We start from the raw sequence: 22,674 nt of genomic DNA, 5'->3' as shown, positions 1-22,674 counted from the left end.
CATTCTTCCTTGCAAAAGGCTTCTAGTTCTGTGAGATTCTTAGGCCGTCTTGCATGCACTGCTCTTTTGAGGTCTATCCACAGATTTTCGATGACGTTTAGGTCGGAGGACTGTGAGGGCCATGGCAAAACCTTCAGCTTGCGCCTCTTGAGGTAGTCCACTGTGGATTTTGAGGTGTGTTTAGGATTATTATCCTGTTGTAGAAGCCATCTTCTTTTCATCTTCAGCTTTTTTACAGACGGTGTGATGGTTGCTTCCAGAATTTGCTGATATTTAATTGAATTCATTCTTCCCTCTACCAGTGAAATATTTCCAGTGCTACTGGCTGCAACACAAGCCCAAAGCATGCTCGATCCACATTTGTGCTTAACAGTTGGAGAGGTGTTCTTTTCAAAATTCTGCACCCTTTTTTCTCCAAGCATACCTTTGCTCATTGTGGCCAAAAAGTTCTATTTTAACTTCAGTCCACAGGACTTGTTTCCAAAATGCATCAGGCTTTTTTAGGTGTTCCTTTGCAAACTTCTGACGCAGAATTTTGTGGTTAGGACACAGGAAAGGTTTTCTTCTGATGACTCCTCCATGAAGGTCATACTTGTGCAGGTGTCACTGCACAGTAGAACAGTGCACCGCCACTCCAGAGTCTGTTAAATCTTCCTGAAGGTCTTTTGCAGTCAAACGGGGGTTTTGATTTGCCTTTCTAGCAATCCTATGAGCAGTTCTCTCAGAAAGTTTTCTTGGTCTTCCAGACCTCATCTTGACCTCCACCGTTCCTGTTAACTGCCATTTCTTAATTACATTACGAACTGAGGAAACGGCTACCTGAAAACACTTTGCTATCTTCTTATAGCCTTCTGCTTTGTGGGCATCATTTATTTTAATTTTCAGAGTGTTTGGCAGCTGCTTAGAGGAGCCCATGGCTGCTGATTGTTGGGACAAGGTTTGAGGAGTCAGGGTATTTATAAAGCTTTGAAATTTGCATCACCTGGCCTTTCCTGACAATGACTGTGAACAAGCCATAGCTCTAACAAGCTAATTAAGGTCTAAGACCTTGGTAAAAGTTATCTGAGAGCTCAAATCTCTTGGGGTGCCCAAACTTTTGCATGGTGCTCCTTTCCTTTTTTTCACTCTAAAATTGTACAAAACAAAAGTAAGACACTAACCTTGCTTAAAATGTTGAAGAGAATGTTTCATCTTTAACTTTATGACTTTTGAAGATCAGTTCATCTTCTACTCACTTAGCTATTCACAGTAACAGAAATTTTGACCAGCAGTGCCCAAACTTTAGCATGCCACTGTATATTGCACACCTAGTATATTTTTTTTGGGTCTTGGGTGGACAGTGGTTGCTGGTGTTTAGTAGCTACAAGTAATGTATCTGATCACACATGCTGCCAGGAAGTGACATATCCAGTTGCAAGGTTCAAATCTGCTCCTGTTATATGTGAGCGTTTGTCCTTTTAACTGACTATGGAATGATGCCTTACAGCAATTGTTTCATGCCTCAAATTCAGTTTGGCATCTATGATATTGCTGTTGGAAGGCCATGTGTCACCCTCCTTAATAACCTCAATATTGTTAAATATCTTTTTGTCAACAGCTTGTTCAGGTTTTTTGTTGAATCTGGTAAAAGTTGTGACTTGTTGCTTCAACAACTTCAATCATTTTAAGTAAAGTTGTACTCTACTGTAGCCGGCTGGTGTCGTAGTGTCATCAGTGCCGGACTTCGGAGCGAAGGCTCCTGAGTTCGAATCCAGCCGGCTCCCTTGCACACTTCCATCCGTGCTGGATTGAGTGTCGAGCTAGCAACTCGGCCTCATAAAAATAAAAAAAAAACGCTGTCATGACAGCGTCCCGATGACTCCACTCGGAGTTAAGGGCTTTCTTCTTCTTCTTCGTCGTACTCTACTGTGATGTGTTGGGTTATTTTTATTTCAGTGATCACAACTTTAGTAAAGACAAACTGTTTGTTACAAGGAGTTCTTATTGGCATGTAACTTAAGTCCATGACTAAGTAGACTTCCAGTTATTGGAGTTCAGCAAGCACTTAACAGGAAGCCTGGATGCCTTGATATCCCAGGTATAACATGTGGAAATGCATTTAAGTATGAAAACAAGTTATTCTTTTATTTTGGTGAGGGCAATAGAGAGCTGATTTTTGTCCCTCCTAAATACCATCCATGATGGGGAATTACCACTCTGGTGGGGAGGAGCCTCTGCAGTTCTATCCTTATTGCTGTGCCTCCTACAAAGTTGTTATTTTCTTTTTTTGGAGAAAATCTTTTGGGCCTCTGTTCTGAAAATCACATTTTGATTAGTTTTAAACTTCAGTTTCATGTATATAATTTTGAGAAGTTTGAAAATTTCAAATAAGTTTGAACATTATTTGAAAATTTGTATAATATTGTAAAATAATGTTTTTTGAAAAATTACCACGTTCAAAATTGAAAAGCAGATCTGAGTCTTCCTTTAAGACACACAAGGTTAATTCATTCATCTGCGATTGACTATAGCTCAGCATTTAATACCATCATTCCCACAATCCTGATTGAGAAGTTGCAGAACCTGGGCCTCTGTAGCTCCATCTGCAATTGGATTCTCGACTTTCTAACCAGAAGACCACAATCTGCAGATTGGTGATAACACATCCTCCTCGCTGACTGTCAACACTGGCATACCTTGGGTGTGTGCTTAGCCCACTGCTCTACTCTATATACACATGACTGTGTGGCTAGGCATAGCTCAAATACCATCTATAAATCTGCAGACGATACAACCCTTATTGGCAGAATCTCAGGTGGTGATGAGAGGGCGTGCAGGAGTGAGATATGCCATCTCGTGGAGTGGTGCCGTAGCAACAACCTGGCACTTAACGTCAGTAAGACAAAAGAGCTGATTATGGACTTCAGGAAGGGTAAGAGAAAGGAACACATACCAATCCTCATAGTGAGCAGTTTCAAGTTCTTTGGTGTCAAGATCTGAGGATCTAACCTGGTTCCAACACATTGATACTGTTATAAAGAAGGCAAAACAGCAGCTGTACTTCAATAGGAGTTTGAAGAGATTTGGCATGTCAACAAATACACTCAAAACCTTCTATAGTTGTACTATGGAGAGCATGCTGACAGGTTGCATCACTGTCTGGTATGGAGAGGCTACTGCACAGGACCAAAAGAAGCTGCAGAGGGTTGTAAATCTCGTCATCTCCATATTGAGCACTAGCCTACAAAATGTCCAGGACATCTTTTGGTGTCTCAGAAAGGCAGTGTCCATTATTAAGAACCTCCAGCACCTCAGTGCCCTTTTCTCACTGGTACCATCCGGTATGAGGTACGGAAGCCTAAAGGCACACAGCGATTCAGAAACAGCTTCTTCTCCTGTCATCCGATTCCTAAATGGACATTGAACCCTTGGACACTACCTCACTTTTTTAATATTATTTCTGTTTTTTGCACTATTTTTAATGTATTCAATACATGTATACTGTATTTGATTTATTTATTACATTTATTTTTTTCTCTCTGCTAGATTATGTATTGCATTGAACTGCTGCTATGTTAACAAATTTCACGTCACGTGCCGGTGATAATAAACCTGATTCTGATTTTTAATTTAGTAATTAAGTTGCCATGTAACTTAATTCATTTTGAAATGGTTGTTTACACAGTTCTCCTGGCTGCAGTAAGAGTAGTTGGTTACTTTTTACTGCCTTTTTGCAGATGTTTTTGAGCAGGTTTGTGGAGATGACGACAAATGGATACCTTCCTCTTTTCCCTAGAATTACTTGGATTCCTTGTTGAATCTTTTTGGGCTAGTTCTAGTATCCCTTGAATGTTTGGAATCAAGAATCTTTTGGTCAGGGTGGGAAATGAAAAAAGCTAGGAGCAAGAGATCCACTGAGGAATATTGCTTTTGAATTGAAGTGTACTTAACTGCAATTTACATTTAACAAAGTTATAAAATTCAGAATTAAATCTTAGAACTTGAATCATATTGACCTAATGTCTGTCAAGTTTAAAGGAAGTTTATTTTAGAAATGCAAAGTTAATCCTATTCCTAGAACTTCAAATCAATGATATTATCATGACAACTGTTTATAAACTTCATTTGAAATTATGCCAAGCACCTAGATTTGGTACATAGAACTCTTATGTATAACTTTTGAGTAATTGTGCTAATTTATGCAAATCTGGCTGCAAAATTGCAACACCTTTGTATCTTGTTTGCTGTGAGGTACATTGTATGGCCTGTTGCCACAAATATAGGTGCTCTAACAATCTGGAGAAGGAGGTGCAACACAATACTCTTTTAGCAGTGCTCATTCTTTGCATTTACTGCTTTTGTTACTGTTTATTCTAACATCTGGAATTGGAACTCATCAATATAATCACTAGTTTAAATTTGGCGGGGGGGGGGGGTGCAATTTAAGTACATTCAACTTCCCAATACCCTGTATATCAATCTGAAGTATAATTTGTACTGTCTGCCTAAAAATTTGGCAAGAGTAATTCAAGATGATTAAGTACCAACATCTCCACAAATTTGTCAAAAGATATTACATGTAAGCAACTTAGTTATTGCCCATACATATTTAGAAAATTTTTCTTTTTAAAATTTATTTCTTCAGAATATCCAACAGGTCTTGAAAATTTTACTGGATTGTTTTACCTCATTAGATTAGGATACAGATATTTAAAAAAAAATGGCTGTCTTTAGAAATGATTTGTAGCTACTGCCAGAGCTCTAATTGGTGACTGATTTTTTTCGCTTTGCAACAGCAAAGCATTTCCTCATTATTTTGTATAATTTTGGTTGAAATACTAATTTTATTTTTTATATATCTGAACTGCACTCACACATGCCTGAAACCATTTGGAAGGTTGTCAATATGTTGAATGTGTGCAGGTCATGCATTGCTGATTAGGAAAGTAAGTTAGGTCTATTATCAGGCCTATCATCATATCATCAGACCTAATGTCTGCATTTAAAATCAGTGTTATCCAATGTCGTCATTTTGATTGTTATGATGTGTATAGGTGGCCAGCTGGTATAGTTAACATGCAGCTAAAATTGAAAGCTTTATTTTTTATTTTTAGAGATTCAGCGCAGAACTGGCCCTTCCTGCCCAATGAGCTGCACTTCACAGCAACCAACCTGTTTAACCTGAGCCTAATCACGTGACAATTCACAATGACCAATTAACCTACTAACCAGTATGTCTTTGGACTGTGGGAGGATACCAGAGAACCCAAAATAAGTCTGTGCCTTCACAGATAGGATGTACAAACTTCTTGTAGAGAGTGCTGGAATTGAATTCTGAACTCTGATTGCAAGCTGTAATAGCATTGCACTAGCACCATGGTGTCCAACATGCTGTCACTATACAATGTTTTGTCAGTATATCAACAAAATGCATTTTTAGTAAATCCAGGTATTGAGAATTTTTTTAACGGCATTGTGGTTTCACTTTAAAATCTCCTGTATTCTTTGGAAAAATTTAAAATAGTATATGTACTTGTTTCTTTTGAGTTGCGATTCCTTTTTTCTGCTTCTCCTTTGCAAAAAAAAATTCCAAGGGAAATATTTTCTATAGCAAATACTTCCTGAATTCTATTTAAATTGAGTTCTGCAATTAATATAACTTTTGTTGTAACAAGTGTAGGATTTCTGCAAATTGTCACATGGATGTTCAGTAGTCCCTTGAAATAGTTTTTAATTCTGCATCACATGAAATGAAAAAATTGTCAGGTGCAGCTTTGAGCAATGGAGTGTGTAATTCATGCTCACATGTGCTCTCAGTGCAGGACAGAAAATTTGCAAATAAAGTTGTGCGTGGGGATCCCAACCTCAACTCGCCATGGTGATTTCAATACTGAAGGAATTTTTCACAAGGAAGGAATTCCATGGTTTCATGAGTTGGATGGCACATGGATCAATTCACTTTTCCTGAGTGTGTTCCTCCGTAGGTACAAATTGCTTTCTTTGGTTAAACTACAAAAGTTTTTTTTTACCCCAGTATTTTAGGGAATTGCAACACCTGTATTTGTGTTTTACAAGACCTTTTATCAGTTATGCATAGAGGGAGCTAAGCACCATCCCTGATGCACCTTGAGCTTTAGTTCAGGAGAAATCAACCAATTTCCTTTCATCCAGTGATTTAGAAGAAGAACTTAAAAACATCTCTAAGTATCTGGAGAGCCTTCTAACCTGTAGAAGAGTTGGATTGAAGTATAGATCAATATTGGCCTGTAATTTCCAGTGAGACCATTTTGGCATAATGATAGGACCAAGACTGGATATTGATTTTGGAAATGTGAGATTTAAATTTCCTAACTGCTATGATGGAACTTAAACAAACCAATAATAACCAGGGAAATACTGGATTGTCATAAATCTCATCTAGATTACTAATGTAATCTTGGAGGAAAACAGAGCCTGAACTGTCTAGAATCAGGGGTGGTGAGCCTATGGCATGTTTGCCTAAGATGGCTAGTGCAAAAAAAAAAGTTATTGGCACACTACCATGCACTGTACTGTAGTCTCTCGATTCTTTAAATCCCACCCATAAAAAAAGATACATAATTATTTTTATTTCCAAATGAAGCAGTGAATGATTTGTTACAACCCAAGAGCAGCATGATGTTTCCACAGGAAGCATCTCACACCAGCTTGGCAGCAGCTAGATGATCACAAGAACACTAGTCATTGGATGATATGTTTTGAAACCTTCACAGATCAGTATTTGAATAGTGAATAGTTGCAATAACAATACTATTTAGAAATGATATTTCCAATTTAAAAATGACCATAAACTATTATTAATTCATTAATCAATGATAATCTCATCAAAATTACCATAACACGAGAGACTTTTTTTAAGATTATTGGCAGTTTGGGGGCATGCTTTCAAAAAGATTTGCCACCCCTGGTCTAGACTGTGTGACTTGAAACATGCCAGTTTAGGTGTGTTTTCTGAAATGTGGCTTAGCAATCTAAGTTCATGGGTCGATTCTGATTTGAACTAACAAAAGTGTCAGTTTTGTTAGTGACGTCTCTTGAATAAATAAGAATATCCTTTTCTCCTGTCTTCTGTGTTGATCATCCTCAATTGCTGTCCTTGATACACTTAGAGATGGTATTTCTGAAGTATTGAAATATTGCAATGTTCTGGCTGTTACTGTATCTGTTTCTACTTTGTATGACTGTCTAAAGAGTAATGCTGTTTAACGCCTTGACCCCTGACCAGGTTGTGTGACTTCTCCAGTATGTTCATGAAAGTCCAATCTGTTCTGTTTCATGAGCACTCTGTTCCTTTATGTTCGTGTTATGCTTAGTATCATCAAGAGCTGGGGTTGTAATAGTGTGGTTGGTTCAATGTATATTTTTATAGGGCTGTAGCAATGAGGGAATTTCTCTGGCAATTTTTTCAGGCCAGCTGGGTTTTGTTTTTTCTTTAGGTGTTGAGTGTTTTTACCTATTGACACTTGTATACCTATAATTTCTGCATTGGTATTTGAAGTGTTGGTGTTGTGTTAAATTGGAGGCTTAAAATATCTTAAGTTTACTGCACCTTGAATTAGGGAGTTGGATATTCAAGTAATTTTTTCAGAATTTGCATAGTATTTCCATCTTTGAAGGTGGAATGCGATTTAAATGTTTTGCTGTTCACTCAAAAAAAAAATTTTTGGTAGTGCATTCCAGTAACATTGGAAAAACAAATACGATCAAGTCCGCTGTGAAAACTTAGCACTTCTGAAATATTTCACTTAGGGGAAAATTCCAGTTTTAAAATATGCACTGGTTTGTGTACTCCACTTGGGTTTATAATTTGAATTTCAAGATCAGCTTATCTTTTCTACATTTCATAGAACAAGTAGTTCCATGAAAAATAAGTCGTAGCGGTCTTTTCAATACAGTTGGGCAGCTGCCAATTTTAAAATGGTTTGTTTTCCAAGATCTTTCAGACATGTTTAGTACCCTGGATTGATTAACTTTTGCCATTGGGAAATTTTAGTCCCCCCTCATAAGAATTGATCATATTTTAAATTCTTGAGTTTTTAAACATCGGGCACCATTGTTGAAGTTAAACAGCTCTGTCTTAGCTATTTACCTGAGATGTTATTTGCAAAAGTTAGTTGCTTTTGATGCTGTGGGTATATCTTGAAATCATGATACACAATATTATTTACGTTGTATGAAGCTTGATCTCTGCTTGGACTGTAAATGTATTTAGTACTTTGTTAAAGTCCATTGGTAAATTCAACTGAGTTAATGTTTACCTAGTTTGTCTGCTTTTGGCAACAGTTGCAATTTTTTATTCCACTGGACTTGCTTTCTTCAAGGTCTGCCAACGGTGTCACAACTTATTGATCACACCTGATCACACCCTTCCGAATGCTAGAATTCTTGAAATGCATTTCAAGTTTTTTAATCTGACTCCTACAGAGGCACCACACCTCCATAGCTATTGACATTTTATCTGGTTAAGCATTCATTTGTAGATGGCTGCTGTGTGGATGTCTTTACACAGACAATTTTAATGCTTGGTTAAGGATAATTGCTTGCAGAGTTACTGTACTGACTTAATTATTTAATATTATGGCATCGCTAATAATCTTGTATAGACACTGGAAGTGGAAGCTCATTGGGTCCAAGGGAGAATGGCATTTGAATTAAATATTAGTTGAGTGGCAAAAAACAAAGCATTCAAAGCCACTGGAAGCTTTAATGGCTGTGCTTTGGAGAAGGGGAATGCAGGCTAAATACAGTGCCTATAAAAAGTGTTTCTCTTCCCCCCCCCCCGAGAAGTTTTTGTTTAAATGTTTTACAGCTTTGAATCACAGTGGATTTAATTCGGCTTTTTTGACACTGATCAACAGAGAAAGACACTTTAATGTTAAAGTGAAAATATCTCTTCAAACTGATCTAAATTAATTACAAATATAAAACACAAAATAATTTGATTGCATAAGTATTCACCCCTTTAATATGACGTGCCAAATCATTGCTGTTGCAGCCATTTCGTTTTAGAAGTCACGTAGTCAGTTAAATGAAGATCTCTATTTGCAGTCAAGATGTTTCAATTGATTGTAGTAAAAATACACCTATATCTGGAAGGTCCAGCTGCTGGTGAGTCAGTATCTGGCAAAAACTATACCATGAAGGCAAAAGAATACTCCAAGCGACTCCGTGAAAAGAGTATTAAAAAGCACAAGCCAGGAGATGGATACAAGAAAATTTCCAAGTCACTGCATATCCCTTGGGGTACAGTTAAGTCAATCATAAAGAAATGGAAAGAATATGGTATAGCTGTAACTCTGCTTAGAGCAGGCAGTCTTCAAAAACTGAGTGATCGTGCAAGAAGGGGACTAGTGAGGGAGGCCACCAAGAGACCTATGACAACTTTGGAGGAGGTACAAGCTTCAGTGGCCGAGATGGGAGAGACTGCGCATACAGCAACAGTTGCCCTGGTGCTTCATCAGTCACAGCTTTATGGTAGAGTGGCAAAGAGAAAGCCACTGTTTGGCGGGGGTGGGGGGGGTATAAAAACTCTAATGAAATTTGTTGGCATGTGTGAGACTCTGAAATCAGCTGGAAGAAGGTTCTATGGTCTGATGAAACCAAAATTGAGCTTTTTGGCCATCAGACTAACAGTTACGTTTGGCATAAGCCAAACACCATCCCTGCCACGAGGCATGGTGGTGACTGCTTCATGCTGTCAGGATGCTTCACTACAGCGGGCCCTTGAAGACTTGTGAAGGTAAAGGGTAAAATGAATGCAGCAAAATACAGGGAAGGCCCAAGTATTTTAAAATCTGAAGTTCGTAATGCAATAAATAAGATGAAGAAAGGAAAGGCAACAGGTCCTGATGAATTAGTAATAGAACAAATTATTGCCCTTGAAGATTATGGAATTGAAAAACTTACTGATTTAATCAATGACATTTATGAGTCTGGAATAATACCAGAAGAGATGAAAAAATCAGTATTTATCACTCTTCCTAAGAAAGCTGGAGCAATAGAATGTGAATTACATAGGACCATAAGTTTAATGAGTCATATCACCAAGATACTTCTAAGAATTTTGATGATAAGAGCTAAAAGTAAGATACAAGCTGAAATAGGTAAAGAACAATGTGGTTTTGTGAAAGACAAAGGTACAAGAAATGCAATATTGTTGTTAAGGATACTATCAGAATGAGCTATTCAAGTGCAAAAAGATTTGTTTGTTTTATCGACTACACAAAAGCATTTGATAAAGTGAAGCACAATAAGTTATTTGAAATATTACAGAAAAACTCTAGATCTAGATTTGAAAGATCTCCGCCTCATCCGAAATCTGTACTGGGAACAAACTACCGCTGTAAGAATAGATGGAGAAGTGAGTCAGTTTATGAAAATCAAGAGAGGTGTTAGACAAGGGTGTGTTTTCTCCCCTGATTTATTTAATGTGTACAGTGAAACAATATTACAAAAAAAATAGGAGACATCTTGGGAATCAAAGTTGGCAGTGAAAACATAAATAATTTCAGATATAAAGATAGCACTGTGTTAATTGCAAGTGCGGAGGAAGAACTACAAAACTTAATTGATATAATTGTTGAAGAAAGTCCAAAAATGGGTCTATCTATCAGTTGCAAAAAGACAATGTATGGTGATATCCAAAAAGAAGGAGGATCCTATCTGCAGGCTGAGAATAAATGGGGAAGACATAAAACAAGTAAAGAACTTTTGCTACTTAGGAAGCTGGGTGACATCAGATGGCAGGTGCGACATGGACATCCAAAGAGTAGGGATGGCAAAAGACACCTTTACGAGAATGAAGAGTATACTGACCAATACTAAACTAGGTATGACAGCCCACCTCAGAGTACTGAAATGTTACATTTATCCAGTTATGTTATATGGCTTAGAATGTTGGACAATATCTAGTAACATGAGGAAATGAATTGTAGCAGCAGAGATGTGGTTTTTGAGGAGGATACAAAGAATATCATGGACGAAACAAATATCTAACGAGGATGTCATGAATAGAGCAAACACAAAAAGAGAAATAATGTATGAGATCATGAAAAGGCAATGTAACTTCATTGGACATGTGATTAGGAAAGAGGAGTTAGAATGCACGGTAATTATGGGAAAGACTGAAGGGAAGAAAGCAAGAGGAAGACAGACAAATGATGATGGAGACAGCAGCTAGAGAATTGGATTTGAATACCAATGAATTAATCCACTTGACCCGAAACAGGAGTATGTGGGCCATGGCAGTCAAAGCTCAAACTGGGCATGGCAGGCACCTGATGATGATAAATTTTGCAGCGTGTAATTCTAGACCTGTTATGTAGTTTTTAATACGGTAGTTGATTGTGACTTGAAGAGGCTTTGATTAAATAGATTGACACCAAAAGTGAAAGTTCTTGGTTACATGAATTCATCAATAGATTGGTTAGATGGTCACAGTGGTAAATGAAGTTCACTCCTGAAAAGGGAGTGGGGGATTAGGATGCCACAGGAAAACAGTGGTTAGTGCAATGTTCTCGCTCGGGGTGCTCTGGAGTTCAGCTCTGGTGCTGTCTGTAAGCAGTTTGTATGTTCTTCCTGTGAACTGCGTGGGTTTTCCCTGGGTGCTCCAGTTTTCTCCCTCCGTCTAAAGACATACCAATTAGTAGGTTAATTGGTCATTGTGAGTTGTTCTATCATTAGGCTAGTTTAAAATAGGTGGGTTGCTGGGCAGTGCAGCTCATTGGACAGGAAGGGCCTGTTCTGCGCTGTATCTCTGAATAAAGTACAATAAAATAAATAGTAATTTATAAGATACTAAGTTTAGAGGGATAAATGATTCTTGAGTGCATGCCCATATAGTCCTGAAGGTAGCAATGGAACATAGAACAGTACAGCAAATGAACAGGCCCTGTGGTCCACAATGTTTGTTCTATCCATGCCAGTTTTAACTAATCCCATCTGATTTTACATGGTCTATATTCCTGATTTCTCTGCCTGATCATGTGCCTGTCTTTATGCCGCTTAAAAGATACTACTTTTCTATAGCACATTCCATATGCCTGTAACTCGTACAAGGCTTTGACCTGAAATGATTGCAATTCTTTTCCCCTCTTAGATGTTAGGAGCCAACTGAGTTCCTCTAGCAGATTGATTCCAGTATCTGCTGTCTCTTGTGTCTTCTGTTTTTAAGAAAACCTTACTTCATAATTCTCCTTTAAGCTCTCGCCTGCCCCCAAAGCCACACCCTCTATTATTTAACATTTTGTAATGGGTGGGGGTTTGGGAAGCAGGGGAAAGATGCTGACCATCTATATCATATTTATGCCTCATAATTGTATTTACTAGCAGGTCACTTCTCAACCTCTACTCCAGGTTAAAAACAACCAAAATCAGTTTTATTATCACTGACATGACATGAAATTTATCGTTTTGCAACAGGAGTAAGGTGCAAGGACACAAAAATCTAGTAACAAAGATCGAAAAGATCAATCCTGACACCACACGCTGGACAAGAATGGCTGACTGTCTGGTGCGACACGCTAAAAAAAACCTCACTCTAAGATATTTGTTTTTACTATAGTTCTGATGAAGGGTCTCGCCTCAAACTGTCAACTCTTCATTCCCTTCCAAAGGTGCTGCCTGACCTGCTGAGTTCCTCTAGCATTGAGAGTGTGTTACTATTTACTTGTATTTACACTTTCAGGGAGATTTGGATTTGCACTCCAAGGTTCTGCTGTACCTCAATGATCAAGGTGCAACACTTCATATTTGTCTGGATTAAACTCCACCTGCCATTTCTCTGGCCACATTTCTAATTGCTCTATATTCTGCAGAATCCTTTTGACAACCTTCCTCACTGTCCACAGCTTCTCCAGTTTTTGTCACCTGTGAACTTGTTAATCAGTCCACCTGCATTTTTGCCAATATCATTTGTACAAATCTCAGTGGTCCTGGGACTGATCCTTGTACGTCACTGGTCAGAATAACACCCTTCTACCACTATCCTCTGTTTGCTATGGCCAATCCAATTTTAAATGCAACCTGTCAAGTTGCCTTGAATCCCCTGTGCCTGTATCTTCTAGATCAGCCTACCATGAGGGACTCTTCAAACATCCAGTATGCTGCCCTCATAAATTGTTTTCACTACCCCCTCAAAATAAAACCAACTTTGATAGACAGACCTCTTCCCACACAAAACCATGCTAGCTATCCCTATTGCTTTTCAAGATGCAGTTAGGCCCTGTCCCTAAAACACTGAGTAAATGTGGTTGAATTGGTATATGCATTACATCTATTTCGGTTGAGAGACAATACAAAATCAGGGAAGCTGTTTGAAAGGATAGGTCATAACTTGGAGTCCTGTAAACTGTCTGCTGTTTTCTCTGTAATGGAATGTGAGGGGTATTCGGTATAGAAATTATTTTGTGTAGATGTCAGGGTTGGCAAATTGTAGTTGAGGATTAGGTGTGGACTGTTGTGGCTTTCTTTGGGTGTAGGTGGGTGAAATTGAAACTAAGGAGTAATTATGAAGTTTAAGGAGTAGAGGTGTCATTAGCTGGACATAGGTTTAGGATGGTTGTTGGAAGATTTGGAGGGCAGTTTTTTTTACTTGTGGTTGTGGGTAGTTAAAACGTGTTGCCTAGAGGAATAGTGATGTAGAAGTCCTCCACACATTCCAAGTGCTTGGATATGGATTTAAAAAGCCATAATGTTATGGACCAAGAGCTGGAAAGTGCTAGTAATACAAAATGTGCACTGATGTAGCTTTTTCTATACCATAAGCTTATTCCATAATTACTGCTAGACATTTGTGCAGTACATCGACCTTTATATAGCAATGTTATTTTAAATAATTGGTGTTATTTGCCTGTTGAGCATTTATTAATTTTTACTATGATGCTATTGCCCTGGGGCACATGCTTTCAACTTGCAATTTTTTTTGCTGTAATGAGTGGCCTGCCATTCTTTGCACATAAAAGGCTGCCTGCCAAGGCACCCACAATGCATTTTACCTAGCTTTTATTTACTGGAGTTAACTTAAACATTTCCAGAAACTTGAATTAAGGAATGACAGTAGTTAGTCCTTAATTATGTTGGGTAATGATGTAGTGTCACTGATTTAATAACTTTCCCATTAAAGTACATATATTTTAGTTTTTAGTGAGTAAATTATTGTACACATTTAATGGTTTTATTGATTTGTATTCCTGCATCAAAATTTTGAAAGCCATCTTTTTGTAAACTTTTTCCTGTTTTCAGTAAAATAGCATTGAAACAAAGCAAGGTGTTCATTAGGCTGCCAACTTTTGAGTCCTGGGCAGGTTCTAGTGACACCAAGTTTCCAGTTACAAGTTGAACATGTTACCTATGTCTTGAACTTGACCTACCTTATCCTTTGTACGATCAATTCAGCTCCTATATTGTTTTAGTTAGCTTTGCATGCACTGAATTGAACTTTACATTTACTTTCAGATGTCTGGTTTCTTAAGAACTTTGTACAACTCCAATTGATATTTAAATGTATGATACTACTATAGAAGTACTGAGGGGCAGGACAGTGTAAACTTGGATGAGATAGAAAGTACGAGTAAATATCATGCACCTCACCATGCAGTTTCTGAATGCTTGCAAGATGTACTTAGGACAATAATGATTGAAATGTATGTTTAAGACTCATGTATGTCACTTGGGTATCTTGAACATGATAGGGATTATTGGTCTTGTGCTTCACAAACATGAAAAAACCTGCAGATGCTGGAAATCCAAAGCAACACACTGTCCTTGAAGAATGGTCTTGGCCCAAAACGTTGACCGTTGACTCTTCTGTAGATGCTGCCTGACCTGCTGAGTTCCTCCAGCATTTTATGTTTGTTGCTTTAAAGTTGGTCTTTTTAATGTTTCGTGATTATTTGTTGGTTAAGGTGTAAGAAAACTTTGGAAATTTTTTTAGTGGCTTTCATAAAAGTGAATTCCTTATTACTTGTTACATTGATATCTTTGGTATTTATCAGTCTTTTTGTCCATGTCTCTGTCTAATCCATTGGTTTTCCATCTTGAAGTCCTCGAAATGAAGTTTTAAGTCCATGCTATTTTTGCCATCTCGTGAACTGAATTGTTAACACTTGACCCAGCATTCAGATACAGAAAACTTAAACCAGAGATTAAGATTGTTAGTTTAACCAGAGATTAAGTTTCTGGTTGTTAGCTATCAGAACTATCAAATTAACACTTCATTTTGCTTTTCATTTTACAGTTGAAGAGAATGGATTGTGGGAGCAGGGTCTGTCTTACGAGTGTCGAACTCTGCTTTTTAAGGCCATTCACAACTTGCTGGAAAGGTAATTGTTAGACTTTTCTATAATGGAACTTGTGTAAATTATTGACAAATTTCAATTTCTAACCCAATCTTGGTTTCCAAACTGATATGTTTGTATGCATATACATCTATGATGGAAATAGTATAAAGTGCATTCATAAGTATAATGTTGAGTTGGGGAGGTTGTCATAGAGTGACTTAGAATTATTATGAACTTCAGGTGTTTCTGTAAATTAGGTGACTATTCTCATTGAATAATTGGGAATAATTGTAGTATAGCTAGTCTGTAGGATAATTGTAGAAGAAGTTTGTTGATTCTTAACAAGCTACATAAGACTATCATGTATAATATCCAATCTTTGAGTTTGCAAAACGGATTGCAAATACATGGGATTTAGTAGTGGGTAAAGAATTGTTCAGTTCCTTGCCTCAAAATATTTGATAAAAAGTTTGAATATAATTAGTGCTTTAATAATCTTTTTTGTAGTTGTTTAGTTCAATACACATTCTGAGATTTAATTTCCATTCATTTGGTATGATTTAAGCAGGTCAGTTTCTTATAATTATTTTGTACCTTTGTTTTCAAAACTAAAATTGCATTGTCAAGCTTTGAATAAATAGATCTTTGCCGCAATCTAATCTGTTTCTGGTCTGTAGGTATTTAGTAACAAATCAATATTTTGCGTAGAAAGAGAAGGATGAACATAGGAACAGAGTTGACATTAAATATAATCTCAAAAAGTACCAGTTTTCAAATCCAGAAGATTCTAAGCTGCTTTTGATACGTTTGGTTATCTTCAGTGATTCTGTTTACTCTACCTGGAAGTCCATGCCATTTGGCCATCGTATGAAATTCATTTCCAAATTCACTAGTTTTAAGTGTTTCCCCTGATCACTTCCATGTGCCTTGTATATTGCAATAAAGCTGCATCTCAATTTACCCATTAACGATAGAAAGTTATAGATTTCTTCATTTTCAATGTAATTTCTGATAGAATCAGCTTGACGTCTCTTCCCTGAATTGCTTGTGTGCTTAGATGTTTCTGAATCTGACCACGAGGATAATTGTGTGTAAATGGCTTTTTACAATGTGCGTCTATATTCTGTACCATCCAAATCCTGAATGACGTCTGTAACTGAAACTACTGTAGACTTAAAGATGTCTCGATCCAAAGAAAAATGCTGTTTTATACAATTACTTTCAGATTTCACGTGTTATGTTGTGTAGCTGGTTTATAGATTTGTTTGCGTACTGTTGCATGGAACTAAAGGTGTGGTCTTCAGAAAGCTGAGATGTTGTTGAATTGAGTCCAAAATTCCACCCTTTAATGAACACCTTAATAGTCTGAATTGCTGATACATTTTTACAAGTGGTAGCTGGCTTCAGCAATTTTCTAAGTATAAAATTTGTTTTTTAAAGATGTTTCCTCTATAATAGAAGGAAATTTAAACTACTGGCATACAGCCATAAGTAGTGAACCACTTTGTATTTTTAATAATCTATAGAGCGAATCTTCTGGGAGAAGGTCCTCTTTGATATCTTCCTCTTTTAGAGGAGATGTCTTGCACCTAAGGACCACATTGAGTGGCAGACAAATATTAAGCCAGGTGGTGGTTGGTTTGTAACTGCAAAACTTTGTTTTCACTAACCCTGCCTACCTGGAAGTTGTTGATCATTATTACCCTGTGGGTAAGGACAATACTTGGTGGTCCTTGAGTACACTGGAGCTTTGTTTCACAAATGATTGACATAGAACCCGTTGCTGCTTTGACCATCTTCCTATGGGGTAGGGTATGTCCTTGCACTCGTCCTCTATCTCAAAAGAAAACTGGACAGCTTAAATATCACTGAAGATATATATTTGCGGTATAAACTGAAGTCTCAAATGGTTGTGGGATGGTGTGTACTAGTCAAATCAAGATGGTGGAATCTGGGCCCGAGAGTGGGAAAAGTCACTATCAGAGTGGACTTGGAGGTGATTCAAAGCAACAACACTGAGGTGGCAGGGCCCAACCCTGAGAGCGAGGAACGGCCCGCTGCTTGGCTGATTTAAGTGTCGGGCCATATTGGAAAAGTCAAATATGGGCTGAGTTGAGCCAGTGGGTCTAGGCCCGTGAGTGAGGAATGACCTGATGTTTGACTGATTTAAGCACCAGGCCACATTGAAAATGTCAGTGTGTTGGGGCTGGAGGAGAAGGATGGGCTCGCTGCTTTGCAAGGTTTATTCGTCTCTGCACTGAACTGAGGTTGTCGCCTGCAGGTAACAGGCTTCTGGACCAGCTGTGACTGGCTTTGTGCCCATGGACTCACTTTTATGAATTTCATTAAATATTATTTGCATACTTTTATTGTTCACACAATTTTTCTCCCTCTCCATTGGGCGTTTGATGGCCTTTTTTAAATGGGTTCTATTGGGTTTCTTTGTTTTGTGGCTGCCTGTAAGGAGATGAGTCTCAAGGTTGTATATAGTATGTATACTTTGAACATTCAATGCCAACTGTTTTGGGTACAATTTGGCCTTTTTATTTGTTTGCTAATTGTACGTCTACATTGGCTGGTATTTTAGACAACAATCAAATGGCATGGAAATTTCTTGGCTCATAAGGAAACCTTCTTCCTTCATGGGCTTTCCCTCTTGCCATTCAGCAGTCTTAGTCTGAGCAATCTGGCACTGAATCCCTAAATAACAACTGGGTGATGTCCACTACTTGTTGGAAAATTCCAGCACTCAGCTCTGTGGCTAGGAGTTGACTTCACTGGCAAGTAGGTAGCTGGGTTGGAGATCAAGCCACACTGCCAGAAATAAAATATATTGGTCCTTCGCTTAATGCTCAGATGTGTTCACTGGAACAAGAGTGCTAATTGAATTGGTCCAAAAAATGGTTGTTACAGTTTTGTATGCGTAAAGATACTGCGTGTTACTCTACCGGGAATTTGTGGATCTCTTCTCCATTTGTGCTTTTGTATCAATATGTTGAGGCCTGCTGAATGTGAAGATCCTGTCAAAGGTCTGTCACTACTTGATCAGTGTGGCTGCTCTGTGCTGTGGTGTGGGTCACAGGGTTGCTTCCTGATTGGCATGGTTGCTGCTGACCTTTACTGGGATTTAGCTGAATTTGCTCCATGGTTTGACTGCCCATGCTACAGATTAATGATGGGGTGATATTTGGAGCTGGCATGGATCTGATAGGCCAAAAATCTGACTCCAATATTGTAATTAGTCAGGTCCTCCTGATCACATGGTGGTGGAGGCAATGACAGCTGTTGGCTTCCCTTTCACTTTGCTCATTGTCTTTCCCTTTGCTCGTTGTCTTTCCCTTCCCTCTGGGAGAGCACAACTTTCCTTGCCCATGGATTTTACTATGATATTGAACACAATGTCCAGTAACCTCTAATGAGTTTTTAATAGAGAAATCTCTGAGCGAGGAAGTGCTGTGTGGCCAAGTCGGGTAGAAGACAGCAGTTTCCATCAAATCCAACAGGCGATGAAGAGTATGACTATAACATCCAGGCAGTCAACACATAGAAATGCTACTATCCGTGCCCCAACACTGGTCCACAGTGTTGCCAACTTGAGACCCCAGCTTGAGGTGGAGTACCCTCACCGTTCACCCATCAGCCTCTCCACACCAAACCATGAAAAACTCTTTGCTGTGGGGGTGTCAAAGGAGGGCAGTGCTCATAGCAGATTCTTGGCACAGGCATATGCAGAAGAAGAGAGTATCTGGTTTGTCAGGTGCCTAGCACAGGAATGTACAAGCCCATCTGTGAGTGTTCTGTTTGGGAGACCGAGAACATCATAACAAATTGGCACTCTGGCGAAGTGCTAAAGGTACATACTGGTTAATAGCATCTGCTTCCATAATTCGACAAATTCTGGCTTAGAAATCCTTCCGGTAAGGTGGCTGCACACTCATTTTCAGCAGCCTCTCTGGGTCCAAACAAGGTGTAATTGTTTGTCCTTTACATCTTTTTTTTAATAATATGGCAAGATATTAAGAACATCAAGTACTACAGATCTAACTCATCAGCAAGTTGCTGGATAGTGGAGGAGCTGGACTTGTTGCAGATCGTGTGGCTGGTTGCTACAGGAAGGCATTGGAGGCCGTGTGTAGTCCCAACATACGGTACAATTGATTGTCTCGGACAATCCTTGTGATCACAAAGCTCTGTTGGACATTAGTAATGTAGAATACTGCAAGTCCGGTTCACTGGTTCATTAGTGAAACTGATGGCAGGGGAGCTGCGTGGTTGTTGTGCAGACTAGGTCCTTATGCCGTGAGGTTACCTGTTGCAGCCGCCTAGGGCTGTATTCATGGGTATTCATGTAGGGTTGAATGATAATTGAACTTGAGGTTGTCCATGTCTTTACTGAATAAGGACTGAATACAGATATGCTTATAATTCCCCCTTCCTTGAAGTTAACTTCTGTCATGTTGTTTTGTGGTTAAACATTGACAATTCTTTTCTAGGAAGGAAGAGTGCAAACTCCCAAAATCTGAATCTGCACTTAAGACAAAATGATGCTCATTATAGTGATCAACCTGGCTCTGACATTACTCCAAGATTAATCTAATTTTCTCTGTCCTCCCCCCGCACCCCCCCAGATAGCTCCCCATTTTTCTTTCAGTAGGAGTATGGATTGTTTTAAGATAAATTGACTTCCCATACTTGATTTGGTTGCAAATGTAATTAGTAGTTAGTTATTTTGTGATACTGGGTCTATTATTTAGGATTTAATTTGTGTCCTAGCTTGTCATATGACAGTGGACATGTGGGCAGCCCTATAGTTTTAGTAATTTAACTAACGTAAAGCTTGGTGAAGTATTTGAATCCTTCAAAATTTTGGAGGTTGATCACTGTAGAATATATTTTACAAATTTTGACTTTAACAACCAACCACTGTTCATATTACTAACTTTGAAGGAGGAGCTGTCAGAAACAAAATCTCAAATGATGAAAAATAATTTGTTTTTTTAAACACTAATTGTCATATCTGTGGTCCAAAAAATTCCACCTTCAGAAGAAAATAAAATTATTCAAAATTCTTCTTTTGACCGCTATCACCAATTGTAGAACTAATATCAAATACTTAGCCTCTTGCCGAACATTTTATTTCCTCCCTATCCAGTGCATCTGCCTCCATGATAAATTCAGTTGTTTTGTAGTTTAGTGTCCAAGGAAAATGCTACAAATCCAGCAATCTTTGAAGTGTTTGTACTTGTTGCCTCTTGTTTAGTTTATAAAAATCACAAGGATGTCAATTATAATGGTCTCTCCCCAATGTAATGCTTGCTTTTCTCTGCTCCCTTTTGTAGAGTGTTTTCTCTCCCAGTGGAAATCCTTAATTGCCTAGGCTTTTCCTGCTTTTTCTTCTCCTAGCTTCCATGCTGGTAGAACATTAGCTAAAGTCTTGTTGATTATATTATCCAGTCAATCTTGAAACAATATGGACAGTGAACAGGGGCAGGATTGAACTTGCCCCTATCTCTCAATAATTGAATAATCTGCTCCCAGTTTGCCAAAGATAAAAGTGGCAATAAGTATGAAAGTTATTGGCATGTGGGATTCTGCAGAAGATTCTGATGAATGTAGTCATCTTACATATACCCATAGAATTTAACTGTAACTTGAATACCTTCAGAACTAAGACAAATGTGACTGCATGTCACCACCAACACCAGCCGCACCCCCCGCACCCATCAAACATAGTCAGACAGCTGTGAATCACAGTTTGCCTTGCTCACTAGAAGCTGGAAATTTTTAATTTCTTTAAAAGAACTGGAACCTGATGTTAAAAACAAATTGTAGACACTGTCTGTATGGCTAGTAGATTAATATGAAACCTGAAGTGATTTTGCTTTGGTTGCTCAAGTAACAACTTAGAAAGTAGTGCAAAGTAACTGCTGCTATTTATTGTGCTTTTCATTTGATATATTTAGTTTGTATAGTTCTAGTGAGTAGCTGTAATTACTAAAGTGTTCAAAAGTTGTCTAAACTGTAGATTTAGCATCAGGACCTTTGAGTAATTTAACATTATTTTACCCATTCAGAGACAGATGAGCACTCTGAAGTAACAGACTGGAATAATTTGTTCTTGGATTAGACCTTCGGTTTCTTTTACTCTGTGGTACAAAATGTTTTGAGCCAGTAAAGATTGTTATTGAAAAATTATAAAATGCTGTTTGCTGATAGTTTTTTTTACATTCCCTTTATCAGACCAGGTTACTGAACACGTTTCTGCATTTCTCAGCAGATGTGACTAAAGCTGCATATTTTACTTAACTTTTAGCTCTTATGGCAGTGCATAGTGTTTCAAAACAAAGCTAGTATTGGTTTTCTCCCACAATATGGCTGAGAAATCTAAATGCTGAAATGATATAGATGGACTCGACTGTAATCTCCCATTCCACCAAAAACATTTGTAAGAAGTGACAAAGAGAAAGATAAATTTGCTTAATTTGAGAGCAGCATTACTTGATCTTGTCAATACTAGATCAAAACATGACTACTAAATCAATGTGAGTAAATTACCATGGTCATCTTTTGACAAAGGGTGAAACTTCTAATTTCTACACCTTCTTTGGGTTTTGCTGTAAGATGTACAACTGAACTTTTGAAGTGTCTTTTTACAGGTCTGCTTATTGAGTGTTCTCCCAACTTAAATTTCAGAAATCTCAATACAAAAATTCTCAGGATGAGGCTTTTCATTCTAGAATGGAGGAGATGTCCTCCTTTTTCAAAGAAAGGGGCTTCTCTTCCTCCACCATCTACGCTGCCCTCAACAGCATCTCTTCATCTCTTCTATTTCACGCACGTCTGCCCTTAACCCATCCTCCCGCCACCTTACCAGGGACAGGGTTCTTGTCCTCACCTATCACTCCACCGGCCTCCGCGTCCAGTGCATAATTCTCCGAAACTTCTGCCACCTCCAACTGGATCCCACCACCAAACATATCTCTTCCTCTCTCCCCCCCCCCCAACTTCCTGCTTTCTGTAGGGATCTCTTTCTATGCGACTCCCTTGTCCATTTGTTTTTCCCCACTGATCTCCTTCCTAGCACTGACCCCTGGAAGTGGAATAAGCGCTACACCTGCCCCTACACCGCCTCCCCCCTCACTACCATTCAGGGCCCCAAACATTTGTTCCAGGTGAGGCGACACTTCACCTGTGAGTCTGTTGGGGTCCTGTACTGTGTTCGGTGCTCCCAATGTGGCCTTCTTTATATTGGTGAGATCGACTAGATTGGGAGACCACTTCACCGAGCACCTATGCTCTGTCCGTCAGAACAAGTGGGATCTCCCAGTGGCCACCCATTTTAATTCCACTTCCCATTCCCATTACGATATGTCGATCC

General features: G+C 38.5%; 1 protein-coding gene across 2 annotated transcripts in view; it reads left to right on the top strand.

Moving 5' to 3' along the window:
• med13a (mediator complex subunit 13a) overlaps positions 1-22,674 on the top strand; it is a 184,177-nt gene that overhangs the window by 34,114 nt on the left and 127,389 nt on the right. For both annotated transcript variants that reach the window (XM_063031090.1, XM_063031089.1), the window contains exon 3: positions 15,254-15,338. In XM_063031090.1, the coding sequence (XP_062887160.1) occupies positions 15,254-15,338 (85 nt within the window). The remainder of the gene's footprint in view (positions 1-15,253; positions 15,339-22,674) is intronic.

The sequence above is a fragment of the Mobula hypostoma genome, chromosome 23, assembly GCF_963921235.1.
Source record: "Mobula hypostoma chromosome 23, sMobHyp1.1, whole genome shotgun sequence".
Lineage (NCBI taxonomy): Eukaryota > Metazoa > Chordata > Chondrichthyes > Myliobatiformes > Myliobatidae > Mobula > Mobula hypostoma.
This window is presented reverse-complemented; position numbering and strand designations above follow the sequence as displayed.